This window comes from Trichoderma breve (genome assembly GCF_028502605.1).
Source record: "Trichoderma breve strain T069 chromosome 7 map unlocalized scaffold00007, whole genome shotgun sequence".
NCBI classification, from domain to species: Eukaryota; Fungi; Ascomycota; class Sordariomycetes; order Hypocreales; family Hypocreaceae; genus Trichoderma; species Trichoderma breve.
Window position 1 is genome coordinate 2,907,501 of NW_026611593.1, and position 13,093 is coordinate 2,920,593.

The 13,093-nt window shown below is 48.5% G+C and overlaps 3 protein-coding genes across 3 annotated transcripts; 1 reads left to right on the plus strand and 2 right to left on the minus strand.

Annotated features, from left to right (window-relative positions):
- Nucleotides 1–147: 147 nt before the first annotated feature.
- On the minus strand, nt 148–1,754 carry T069G_11069 (uncharacterized protein; the record flags this gene model as incomplete). Its single annotated transcript, XM_056178279.1, has 4 exons — nt 148–285; nt 350–1,410; nt 1,498–1,600; nt 1,695–1,754. The coding sequence occupies 4 exons, from the start codon at nt 1,752–1,754 to the stop codon at nt 148–150; spliced, it is 1,362 nt and encodes a 453-aa protein (XP_056024569.1).
- Nucleotides 1,755–5,016: 3,262 nt separating this feature from the next.
- On the minus strand, nt 5,017–6,957 carry T069G_11070 (ATPase family associated with various cellular activities (AAA) domain-containing protein; the record flags this gene model as incomplete). The annotated part of the gene is made up of 2 exons (XM_056178280.1): nt 5,017–5,837; nt 5,904–6,957. 2 exons carry the CDS (start codon nt 6,955–6,957, stop codon nt 5,017–5,019), a joined length of 1,875 nt encoding a protein of 624 aa, XP_056024570.1.
- A 1,767-nt stretch (nt 6,958–8,724) lies between these two features.
- On the plus strand, nt 8,725–12,506 carry T069G_11071 (ankyrin repeats (3 copies) domain-containing protein; the record flags this gene model as incomplete). Its single annotated transcript, XM_056178281.1, has 4 exons — nt 8,725–9,712; nt 9,808–10,116; nt 10,396–11,178; nt 11,527–12,506. 4 exons carry the CDS (start codon nt 8,725–8,727, stop codon nt 12,504–12,506), a joined length of 3,060 nt encoding a protein of 1,019 aa, XP_056024571.1.
- Nucleotides 12,507–13,093: the final 587 nt, after the last annotated feature.

The following is a 13,093-nucleotide window of genomic DNA, read 5'->3' on the forward strand; positions in this document are numbered from 1 at the left end:
CAGGTTTCCCATGTAATAAAAAAAAGATTTCGCCCAACGTTTGGTTTAAAAAACAGGACGCCGTGTGCTCCATGCCGCACAAATTATTCAATCAGAAAAGGTGTATAAGTTTTAAATGTTCGACGAAGAATGGTGATAAAAGGATGTTTAGGCCTTTACTGAGTACTCGCGCTTGAACATGTCGTCAACCTTCTCCAGGTAGTAAGTGCCGGGGGCGATGGTGGAGGCATCGCCCTTGGGGGTGTAGTTCTTCTGGAGGTGAGCCTGCTTTCGGAGGTTGCACATCTAAACAAGTCGAGTTAGCATACTAGTCAGAAATTAATTGGTGTTTAGTGAAATCAAAACGTACCTCATCGTAAGTCTCAGGAGGGACAGCGCGGCGGGCCTCCAGACGAGCGGGAATGTCCAGAGTCTTGCCAATGGTCTCGACGCTGCCGACGATGCGGAGAGACAAGAAGGTGGCGGCGAGACCGGAGCCGTAGCTGAAGAGGCCAATTCGCTTGTTCTCGAGGGCCTTGCTGTCGGTAAAGGACAGCAGACTGGCCAGTCCACCCCAAACACTGGCGCAGTACATGTTACCGCACAGAGTGGCCACCTGGATGGCGGGGTTGACGCGCTCCTGGTAGCGCTTCTTGGTGAGGGTCATGAAGGTCTTCTCGAGAGCCTTGTCGGTCAGGGACTTCTCGTAGTCCATGTCACGCAGCTCAGGGGCGACCTCGGCAAAGGCAGTGGCATCAGCGTTGCCCAGGAAGTCGTGGTACAGCAGTCTGGCGTACGACTTCTGGACCAGCTTGCAGGTGGGGGCGTGGAAGGCAAGGTAGTCGAAGCGGTCCAGAGGGGTCTTGGACTCGTCGACACCGTTGGTGGTGCCGTTGGCCAGCTTGGCCTCCTTCTTGCAGTAGTCACGATAGGCGGCGTCGAGGGCCTTTGTGTAGCAGGTCAGGGAGAAGTGGCCGTCGACGACGGGGTACTCGCTGGTCAGGTCGGGCTTGTAGAAGTCGTAGGCGTGCTGCATGTAGCTGCCACGCAGGCCGGGCTCGACAACAATAGGAGCGTTAGGGCCAACGAGAATGGCGACGGCACCAGCGCCACCGGTGGGGCGGGCAGCACCCTTTGCGTAGAGGGCAATGTCGCCGGCGACAACAATGGCATCGCGGCCGTCCCAGGCGGAGGACTCGATCCAGTTGACGCTGTTGAGGAAGGCGTTGGTGCCGCCGTAGCAGGCGTTGATGGTGTCGACACCCTCAATGTTGGTGTTGTCGCCAAACAGCTGCATCAGGACAGACTTGACCGACTTGGACTTGTCGAGGATGGTCTCAGTGCCAACCTCAAGGCGGCCGATCGAGTTGACGTCGACGTTGTAGTTCTTGAGCAGTCTTGAGGTGACGGTGAGGGCCATTGAGTAGATATCTGCGGCACAAGTCTCGAGTCAGTCCCAAAAGTTCAGGAGGTGAGAGGGGAGGGGAGAAAAAAAAGAGAGACACTCTCAAAACTTACCCTCACGGTCGTCGCAGAAGGCCATCTTGGTCTGACCTAGACCAATGGTGTACTTGCCAGCGGCAACGCCATCAAACTTCTCGAGTTCGACCTGGTCGACATACTGTTTGGGAAAGCAATTGTCAGCAACTCTGTTTTTTGAGGGGGGTTGTCTGTCTCGTGAGATGTGGATGGAGGGGCAATTGGGGGAAACCAACCTGGCTGGGGAAGTAAATCTCAATGGCCTTGATGCCAATGTTCTGAGGACGAGCAGCCATCTTGAAAGTGGACTGTAGAAGTGCAATTGAACTTGAACTTGGGGTATCTGTGAGGTGAAAAGAGAGAATGGCGAGAGAAAATGAAGCTCGTGAGGGAATGAATGTCGACTTGGTGGATGTGGAACGTGGCGGCGTGCTTGTGCATTTAAATGTTTTCACCGCCCTTTGTGGCAGGCGGTCGCGCATCGCTGTAGCGCCTGAGCTGCAGCACAAACAGGGGACTTGCAGCGCTTCTGCCAGGGGTCGGCCACGGTGGGTTTAGTGGGTTTAGCTGCGTGGACTACCGCCAGAAGATGGTGGGGAGGGGCCGTCTCTGGTGTTCTGTTGGCGGCCCAGCGATGAAATTAATTGCCCGTCCCCTACGCTTGGCTTGGCCCTTGGGCAGAAAAAAAAAATGGATGGAAAAAACAATCGCGACTACGAGTACGGAGTACGGCAGAGGTTACGAATACTTTTGCGCCTGGGCATCCAGATACGAGAGCGCAAGTACTTCTACAGACACATGAGCACACACACGCACTCGCACACTCGCACAATCTGCTCCGTTTCTGCTGCGACTTGCGAGTTATAATGGATGGATGGCTTCACATCCCTGCCTCCGATTGTTATCTCTCCACGCCTCCTTTGATCTTTATCTCTCTTTCTCTCAGCCAGCCAAAGAAATGTTTGTGGGGGGGAACGGACACAGGTACACGTACTAGATCCAATCTAACCAACGACTCTTACTCGCACCAGAGATTACACGTCTTGTTGCTACCGTGTCTCCTTTTTTTTCTCTCTTTTTTTGCTTCTTCTTCCTTCTCTCCGTTGCACCGCTCCATAATTCATTCGCATTAGCCTAACTGTTAGACCGGCTCTTGTGTCGTCAGAATCGGGGCCTTGGATGCCAGAAGCTGTTAGTCCAGTCCAGAGCCTCTGCTGTACTGTCACTGTATTCCCATCCCTCAAATGCAGAATCTCACCATCAGCACGCTGCGTTGTCAAATGCCCCACTGCATGTGGCCTTTCTTTTTTATCGCTCGTTGCCTCTAGAAATCCAATGCTTCTTCAACGGCGCCAATCCTGCGCCAGTTGGGCTCCACCGCCATCTAGAGACTACTGTACTCTTAGCCAGGTGAAATCTCACTTTCGCCCATCTAGATAGTAGCCGTACCGTACCCGGCTGTGTGTTCTGTACAGTAGATCCTACACACAAGTCATCAAAAAGCATCATACTGTGTCAACACACATATACTACTCGTACAACGCCTTGTATTGCCAGCTGAATAGATGAATACATCCAGAGCCTTATGAGGACTCATAACGACGCATCCAATGGTGGCGAACAACGAGGCTCAAGCTGATACCGCAAGGCTATATTCGCTGTGCTATTCCCCCCCTGCCGTCAGCCTTTACCCTCCAAGACGCATCATTGGCCGTGCTCCCTGGCCGTGCACAGCTGAATCTTCGGCCGGATTAACAGCCGATTCCTGTTTATGCATCGATTGAGTCTTTCCCGAAAGCTGCCTTCCACCGGTACTGTACACAGCTTCTCCTCCGTATGGCGACATCTGTGCCCCGCCCCCGTATCCCAATGCTTCTGCAGTGATACTACCGCTCCCAATTCCCATGCAATTGCCTCTATTGTGCGTAGCCTTGAAACTACGCATAGTCTGTACATGCAGGGATTGTTTCAATCATCGTCATCTTGAATCATACATTGGTATCTAAGCACTGAGCTATGGAATTGCCATTACCAATGCCTAGTCTAATCAAGCAGCAACAAGGAAAAGAAGCTTGAAGCTTGGACCTACAAAGTGATGCGAGTACCTGTTTTGGTATTCTCGTCTGCCGCTCGGATTCCGGGCCGGCCCCACTTCCGGACGGCACCAGGCTCGGGCGCAGGCGAGACATGCGTTTTGTTTTAGCTGTCTGAATCAAAACAGATCATGTACCAGGTACGAAGCCGTCCATAACAAATAACAAAGGGGAAACCACCTTCATCTGGTAGCTCTACCTATGAGATAGCCGCTATGATGTATCGCATTTCATCAGATTGGCATCAGGTTCTATCGATGCTGTACCGCGCATGAGACATTGGGAGATTGAAGAGAGGTAGCCAACAAAAAAGTGCGAATACGAATACCCTTTCCCTCTGCCGCAAAATTGTCTAAGACTAAAAACCGCAAATCAAGAAGTACGTGCCTACTTTTGGACTAGCAGCCCGCAATACGAATACGCCCCCGATTTTATTGCGGTAATTACACCTTCACAAGTTCGCCCCCACACCGCTGTCCTCGCCCATTGGCTGGACATGCGGCAGATCTGCTTTTCGCATGGGATAATGATCCGTCCGACTCGCAATTGATTCTGTAGACAATTTGCATATCGATAAAATCGGAAGGAAGAGCCTCCGATTTACGCTGCATCTAATACTCGCTGCATTTACGAATCCTTCTCGTTACTTTGCCGTATTAGTTGCATCAAGCCTTTTTCGTATTACAATCACATATCAAAATGTAACTTGCATTCTTTGTTATCAATCCTTTTTCTCTTTCCCATTGACATTGAGGCTTGATTGGTACAAAGCTCAACGTGGAAACTTGGCACGTTTCGGCCCGAGTTTTGATGGCAACCACCACACGTGGGCTATCAAAACATCAGACGAAGCCACTTGCATCCCAAGCAAACTAAACCACTAGAACAAGCAAACCCAGAGTATCATTCCAGGCAGACGTCTATCAATCTGAACAAAGTCAATACAAAATACGTCCCAGAGCCGCAATAGCAAATGTTTCAATTCGTGCAAGTTATCCTTTCTATAGGTAGGTATGGTGCGAGTCAGTAGCGACACAAGAAACAAACGACAACAACAACAACAACAGACATCACGATTTCACCCTGTCCTCCTCTAAGGCAGTAGCCATTTACTTCACGCCAGACTGGATAAAATGGAAGCACGGCATTGTGCATATGCTGTCAGCTTTGATGTAACCATAAGCCGCACATGATAGTTGCCAGATGAAGAAAAGATCCAAGGTGTGTATTGCAGCAGCGGAGATTGACGGAGTTACAACTTTTCTTATCACGAGGATTTACAATGCATTGAACCCATACATCATGCATGAACCTATCAAATCGATAAACTCTTGGAGTTGATTTCGTTAGTTATTCCATGTAATGTCCAAAAATGGTGTTATTTCGCCCAAGCCAAAATCTTTGTAATCCCCGAAACGCCATGCTATGCAACCCGATGTCTGACCATCCTTCTGTCTAACCCTCTTCACACCCGCTCATACTCCGAATCCGATGCAGTGTTCTTCTTATCGTCCTTAGCCACCTCGAGAGTCTCCGCCTTTGCCTCGCTTCCCTTGTCGGCATCCCCCTCGCCCGTGGATTGAGGTTCCTTGGGAGCATCAGCACTCTTGGTTTCGGCACTCTCCTTCTGGTCCGAGCCTTCAGTCTTGGCTGTGCTGTCCTCACTCTCCTTCTTCTTGTCCTCCTCTGAAGCCTTCTTCTTCTTCTCCTCTTCCTCCTGCTCCTTGCGTCGCTTCTCAGCCTCTTGCAACTCCTTCTCCTTCTTATCCTTGCGAGTCTGAATCACCCAAGCGTCCGCAGCCTCAATGGCATCCTCGGGAGACCGCTTATACTTGAGGAGCAGTCCCTGGATCTCCGCGGGGCTGAATTCAAATTCGGGGATCTTGGTAGCAAACTGTAGAGAGAGAACCTCAATGCGCTCAGAAATCTCAGCATGCTGTCTGGCCCACCGTTGCTTGGCCTCCTCATCTGGCTCAACGCGCTTGGGTGTGCTAGTACCACTCTTGGAGCCAAGAGCCAGCTCGTTCGAAGAGATCTCGCTCTCAAATGGTGCATAGATGGCGCGGAAGATGGACTCAGTCATAGTCTTATCGGCAAGGCTGAAGGGGACAATCATGTCCACACGGCCGGGTCGGATCAGCGCCTTGTCCAACTTCTCAATGTGATTGGTAGTCATGACAAGAAGACGGCCCTCCTGTGAGGCGACTCCATCCAGAATGTTGAGAAGTCCAGAGAGTGAAAGGCGACCACCTGATCCTGTGTTTGAACCAGAAGACGGGGTTGGTGCTGAGGGATTCGGAGCAGCAACAAGGGCAGGCGCGGCATCTGGCTCCTCTCGGGTGTGTGTCAAACCAGCGGTGTCAATGTCTTCAAGAAGTACAAGGCAGCGAGTGGGCAGGTTGCTGAAGAGAGAGGTGAGGCCCTCCTCAGTGGCATTGATGGAACTCAGGCTGACAATGTAAATCTTCATCCGGAAGTATCCAGCCAGAGCCAGACTGAGCGAGCTCTTTCCGGTACCTGGGGGGCCGTAGAGAAGGTAACCACGTCGGTAGGGGATACCACGGTTAGCATACCACCGGCGAGTAGCAGGGTTAAGGTAGTCGGCGGCATCGTCAATCAGATCCTGCTTCATCTTCTCGCTCAGGATGACGGTGGAGAAAGGGCGGTTAGGACGAGACATGCTGCGCTGCCAGTAAGGCTCACCGCCGTAGGCAGTGCCACTAGAGCTGCGATAGATGAGAGTCTTGCGCTCATCCTTCTTGAGGTACATCTGACGGGCCTCAAAGAGAAGCTCCTTGAGAAGACGCGGGTTCCGCCCAAAGCATGAAATAGAGAGCTCCTCTCGCTCGCTGGCGCTCTGGAAGTTGATTTGCTGCTGATTTTGGTGACGTTCAAAGAACAGAGGCCATCCCTTGTACCAAAACAGATGAGATCCAAACGAGGGAGTATAGTGCAAAGTCTGCTTTGGTCCAAGGATATCGACGCTAACTTCCTCGTCTCCATCCTCGTCGTCGCTATCGTCGTTTGAACCTCCCCAGACGTAGCTGCTGCGAGAGTATAGATCGGTATTGACCAGGAAACGACGAGAGTTTTGAGAAAACTTTTGACGTGAGATCCAGAGCATCAGCATGTTGTAGATTTCATCATCAGTGCGAACCCTAAAGGACGACATGAGGTATTCGTCGATCCATGCCCATGCTGAAGTGCTGAAATAGCTCCATACGAAATTCAGACCAAATATGGCGACAAGGAGAGGGATGTAAAAGTTGAGGTCAATACCCAGGTAGGTATGCAGGGCCGAAGTAAACATGGAGAAGCCCGGGAAGAAGTAGTTGAGGAGGGCGAACTGGGGATTGGGGACAGCCCCGTTGGGGAACTGTGCCGACATGTTGATGAAGGGATCCATGATGTGTTACACACGTCAAGCGTTATTTGTGTGAGGTTTTGTTGAGGTACTAAAGTGGCTGTGGGAACGCACGGGTTCCGACAGGCGACACTTTTGGTGTTGAGGTTTTTGTCCGTCTGATATCAGTCGCCACTCCAAGATGGGATGAAGCGTAGGCGACAAGGTTCAGACAGGGACAACTGAAAGCCGTTGATATGGGCTTCAACCAGTCCACAACAGAAGATGGGAAAGGAAGAGAAGGATGAACTGGTTGAAAGTTTGTGTTGAAGTTGACAACTCAGACACCCTTATATAACTGTAAGACGAACCAAGAACAAAGCCTTCAAGGCTAGACACGGATGCGGCTGCGGTGCTGCTGCGGCCTAGAAGCAGTGGAGTCCGTCCGGCGAACAAAAACATGTGAATGGCTCAATAAGCCGTGTGGAGAAGGCAGATCTCGTTGGATGACTCCCGCCGAGGTGGGACTGGCTGGCTGCCTGATCTGAAGGCCTCCATTCGGATCCGTGAGCCGCTAAGCTTAGCTGAAGCTTGCATGTGCTTTAGCTGTGCCTTTATTCTTCCCCCCTGTGAGCTCAAAGATCAGATTGAGTTGAGGTGTTGCGCAAATTGGAAATGTGTCGTGCTTTGAAAGAAATTCAAATGGAACATGGATGGACACAAAGCATTTTCCCCGCATCTCGTGCTCGTGCTTGTGCTCGTGCTTGTGCTCCCGAAGAGAAAGCCTGTTACAATGCATTGTCATGTTAGCTCACATCATCATGCAGCTCACGACGAGCAAACCGCATAATACACAAACCGTTCTCCGACCCGATCATCTGCAATTCTCAAAAAGACCCCTGCAGGACAAAGAAAATGCACGGTCGATTGCCGACTGAGTCACAGCAGTGAAAGGAGATTTGATGAGCTGTTTGCTTCGCTGAGCCTCATTCCGGCGACTGAAAAGAGACTCAACCAGCGCTTTGTCCTCGCGGGTGCCTCGTAAGGCTTCCTGGACAGCAAATAGGCTCCATAAGCGCGAGGCCAAGTCGAGCCAAGTGCGGTGGTCAAACAGACGATGGTGAATGGTTGAAGCTGGCAAACTGGGGAGAAGCGGGAGAGCGCCTCCTTACCGTAGTGCACAGCCACTCCCGGCGTGCCAACTGTGGCTAGTGCCATGTCTCAACCACGGCCAACCCGGGAGGGCATCAAACAACGTCATTGCTTAATTTTCATCAATCGTCGCTCTAATCAAGTTGTTCGAGAACTACAATAAGAATTTTCACCATAACGAAAGTCTTTCTGTGCGGATTATTTTGTGGCAGAAGATAATTTCACAGTTTAACAGTGTAGACGTCAAAACGCTACAAACAGAGTACATCTACGCTAACCTTGTCCTAACATTACCAACAATTAAACACAGGATTCTAGTGGCCAGAAATCAAGTCGTGATCTTTTTTTCAGCACATGAGTATCATGTTGTAAACTTATTCTAAATCTAGAGCCAGAAAAGACAGTCCAGCCCAATAGTAGTACATTTAGCGTAGTGAATAATTGCTTGCATGACTGCCTAATAGCACATCTGAGTTGACCAATCATGCGATGCAACTGTTGGTACCTCACAGGGTATAGGAGCGGGGAAGGGACTTGGTATGTACATGTAGTCCACAGATTTTTGACGCAGACGCATCTCCTTGCTAAGACAATCACCGGTAAAATTGAAGATGAGCTTACTTTCATCAACGCTATAGCTCATCGATCTAGGGCTGAGCCCCGGACTTGAGCGCAATCATGTCTAATCCGCAGAACTACACTGTTGGATGGATCTGCGCCATACACACTGAGTATGTCGCTGCCCAGGCTTTCCTTGACGATAAGCACGAAGGGCCTGATTATATATCCTCCAACGATAATAACGACTATACGCTTGGCAGGATAGGAAGGCACAATGTCGTTATCGCCGTACTTCCGAACGGCGAACATGGACTTTCATCCGCAGCGAGCGTTGCGAGAGATATGTTATACAGCTTCCCCAATGTTAGAATCGGCCTAATGGTCGGAATTGGTGGCGGTGCTCCCAGCTTAAAACATGACATTCGTCTTGGCGATGTTGTCGTGGGCGTTCCTACCAATGGAAAGGGCGGCGTCATCCAGTATAACTTTGAAAAGGCCATACAGGGCCAAGAGTTCGAAGAGACAGGATTCCTAAATCAGCCACCAACGCTGCTGCGGACTGCCGTTGGTGGCCTAATGGCACAATACGAGTCAGACGGGAATCAGATCAGAGAAGCCGTCAAGAGTGCAATAGCAAAGAAGCCGCGGCTTCGGAGAAAATATATGCGACCCGAAGTTACAACTGACAGGCTCTATTGTTCACAAATCATTCATCCCTTAAATAACGAGGCTGACTGTGGGATAATATGTGGCGACGATTTATCAAATCTTACACAACGGTCTAACCGCGACGAAACTGACGACGACGATCCAGCAATCCACTATGGGCTGATTGCTTCAGCGAGTACACTCATGAGAAATGCTTCACTTCGAGATAAATTAGCGAAGAAAGACATTCTTTGTTTTGAAACAGAGGCTGCAGGATTAATGAACCATTTCCCATGCCTGGTTATTCGTGGCATTTGCGATTACTCAGACACACATATAAATGCAAAATGGCAGGGTTATGCAGCGATGACAGCTGCAGCATATACAAAAGATCTTCTTTATCGAATAGCTCCAAATAGAGTTAAAACTGAGAAGAAGATAAGCAACATTTTATCCGGTACTTCTCAATTTTTTGAGTTTTATTTTGATGTAGAGTATATTAATCATGTATAGATCTTTATGGACTCGCCGAACAGCAACTGGACATTACAGAAAATCTCAGAGATATTGCTGAAAGTCACCGTGATATTACGGGAAAACACCAGGAAGATCTAGCGAAAGAGAAGGAGCTTGAAAAACAGCAAAAGTGTCACCAGCTATTCCGCCTTACATCTAACGATAAAGATACTACATATGAGTGGTATAAAAACCGTGTTGAAGAGATGGTTAAAGACACATGTTTATGGTTCCTTAACCACGAGCACTACCAAGAGTGGTTACAGCAAGAGTCCGGTCCTCTGCTAGTTACAGCAGACCCTGGTTGTGGAAAATCTGTGTTAGCCAAGTATCTTATTGACCATGGTTTGCCAAAATCTGCCACTATCTGTTACTTCTTTTTCAAAGATCAGGATCAGAATACCTCCCGTCAAGCGCTTTGCGCATTACTACATCAACTTTTTTCCCAAAAGCCCGCTCTGATAGAGCATGCTATGTCCCCATTTAAATTAAATGGACAAAGTTTAATTTACTCTACGGCATTACTTTGGGAAATTTTTCAAAACGCTATTAATGATCCTGAGGCGGGACCTATTATTATAGTTCTTGATGCCTTAGATGAGTGCGCTGAACCTGAGTTTGCAGACCTGATACGAAAAGTGGAAAGTCAGTTCTACAGCGGCTATTCAAGCAGCAGTAAAAACAACTTGAAGTATCTTCTCACATGCCGGCCATATGAGCAAATCACATCTCGGTTCAATGGCTTGTTACAGAAATTCCCAAATATCCGTATACCAGGGGAAGAAGAATCAGAAAGCATTAGTCAGGAGGTGAATCGCGTTATTATACATCGGATCAAGCAGCTCTCGGCGAAGAAAAAGTTTTCCGCTAAAATCAGCAAATACCTGGAGAAAAAATTACAGGAGACTACCCACCGCACTTATCTCTGGGTATATCTTGTGTTTGACTATTTGGAAGAAAATGTTTTCATTAAAAAAACTCAAAAAGAGATTGAACTAATTATTAAAACACATCCGAAGAGTATTAATGAGGCATACGAAAAGATTCTTAGCAAGTCTCAAAATGAGTATATGGTTCGGAGGGCCTTGGGTATTGTCTTGGCCGCTAGTCGACCCCTCACACTCTCAGAAATGAACATTGCTATGAGCATAAATGACACAACACAAGATAACACGACAAACACTTTTGATGATCTTGATTTAGAGGATGAAAGAGACTTCAAGTCACGTCTCAGGTCTTTGTGTGGATTATTCATCTCTATCTATCATGACAAGGTTTACTTCCTCCATCAAACTGCTCGCGAATTTCTCCTTGTGGACTTGGAATCTCCTGCAGCTATTCCATCAGGGCTACACTGGCATAACTCTATCACTAATCGACAAGCACACAACACTCTTGCGGAGCTCTGTGTGCTGTATCTGAACTTGTTTAATTCTGATGTTGGCTCGACTATGGAAGCGGATGAGACAAGTAGCTACTCCACCGATAATAGCGAGCGTCGATATTCTTTGACCGAAAATTCGGTTGATCGCTTCGATGGAACTCAAATTACCAACAACAATGCATTTTTACTTTACTCGGCCAACAATTGGTGCACTCACTTCAGCGAAGCTGATATAGCCGATGGAGCCACTATTATACCTATGACCTTGAGAATTTATGACATTGATTTAAAGAGTTGCTCGACATGGTTTACAATTTATCAGCAGTCTAAACATCGATGTCCTACTGGAAATTTTACAGATCTTTTAATAGCATCATACTACGGTCACCACACTATTGTCAAGCTGCTAGTCGAGAAAGGAGCTGATCTTGAGGCGGAAGATAACAATGATCGGACGCCGCTATCATGGGCTGCTGAGAAAGGCTACGAGGCTATTGTCAAGCTGCTGGTTGAAAATGGAGCTGATATTAAGGCCAGGGATAGATACCGTCAGACACCTCTATCATGGGCTGCCGAGGAAGGCCACGAGGCTATTGTTAAGCTGCTAATTGAGAAGGGGGCTAGTTTCAAGGCCAAAGATAAGAATGGCCTGACACCGCTATTACGGGCTACTATAAATGGTCATGAGGCTATTGTTAAGTTGCTAGTTGAAAAGGGAGCTAATATCAGGGTCAAAGATGAATATGGCCAGACGCCGCTATTATGGGCTGCTGAGAAAGGCTACGAGGCTATTGTTAAGCTGCTGGTTGAAAAGGGAGCTAATATTGAAGCCAGGAATAAATTTGGTCAGACGTCGCTGTTGTGGGCTGTTGAGAAAGGTTATGAGGCTATTGTTAAGCTGCTGACTGAGAAGGGAGCTGATTTGGAGGCGAAGGATGATACATTTGGCCGGACGCCGCTATTACAAGCGATCAGATATGGTCGTGAGAGTATTATAAAGGTGCTGATCGAAAAAGGAGCTGACATTGAAGCGAAAGGTGGCAAACTTGACCGTACGCCGCTACTACGGGCTGTTGCAAGTGGTCAAGAAGCCATTGTTAAGTTGTTGGTCGAAGTGGGAGCTGATATCGAGGCGAAAGATGATCAAAGTGGCCGGACGCCGCTGATACAGGCCGCTATAAATGGTTATGAAACTATTGTTAAGTTTTTGATCGAGAAAGGAGCTGATATTGAGGCGATAGATGATGAAAATGGTTGGACATCGCTGTCGTGGGCTATTAATAAAGGTAATGAGGCTATTATTAAGCTGCTGGTTGAGACATTGAAGCGGAAGATGATGAAAGAGATTTAAGTGCTGTCGAGCTGCTTGCTACAGTCTAAATCCCGAATAGCTACATAACTTTGTTAAATTTAGGAATTAGTACCTACATGTACATAGCTTGCTACGGCAGTGCTCTCTTGACGTTGCTATGCATGGCTCTAACGTCCTATACATTCCTTCCTCATCATCCTACTTCGGGACATTTGATTTGTGTCGCTTCTTTGTCTTGTTGCTTCCTGTTATATTCGCAACCTCACACCATTCTTTTGCTTTATAGCTCGAATATTAAATATTGAATAGAAAAGGAAAGGCAGTGAAGATGGTAAACGTCTAGTTTCTTCCAAAGGCTGGGAAAGGACCGCAACGAGGCAAATTGTCTCCTGGAGAGAAGCCAGAAGAAAAGCCAGAAGCCCCTGAATAACCATGTGCTGGAGTAACCCCCGGGCCACACTCAGCGCATGACGCTGTTGGTGGGGGGGCATAGCCAGCCGAATCTCGATATGCTCCAGGGGTAAGATTGGCATCAAGTGACGATGCCGCTGAGGTGCTCTTCTGTCTATCTCTCCAACGAGGAGTCCTGCTTCGACCGCGTTCCCGACGGTCCTCAGGCTGAACAA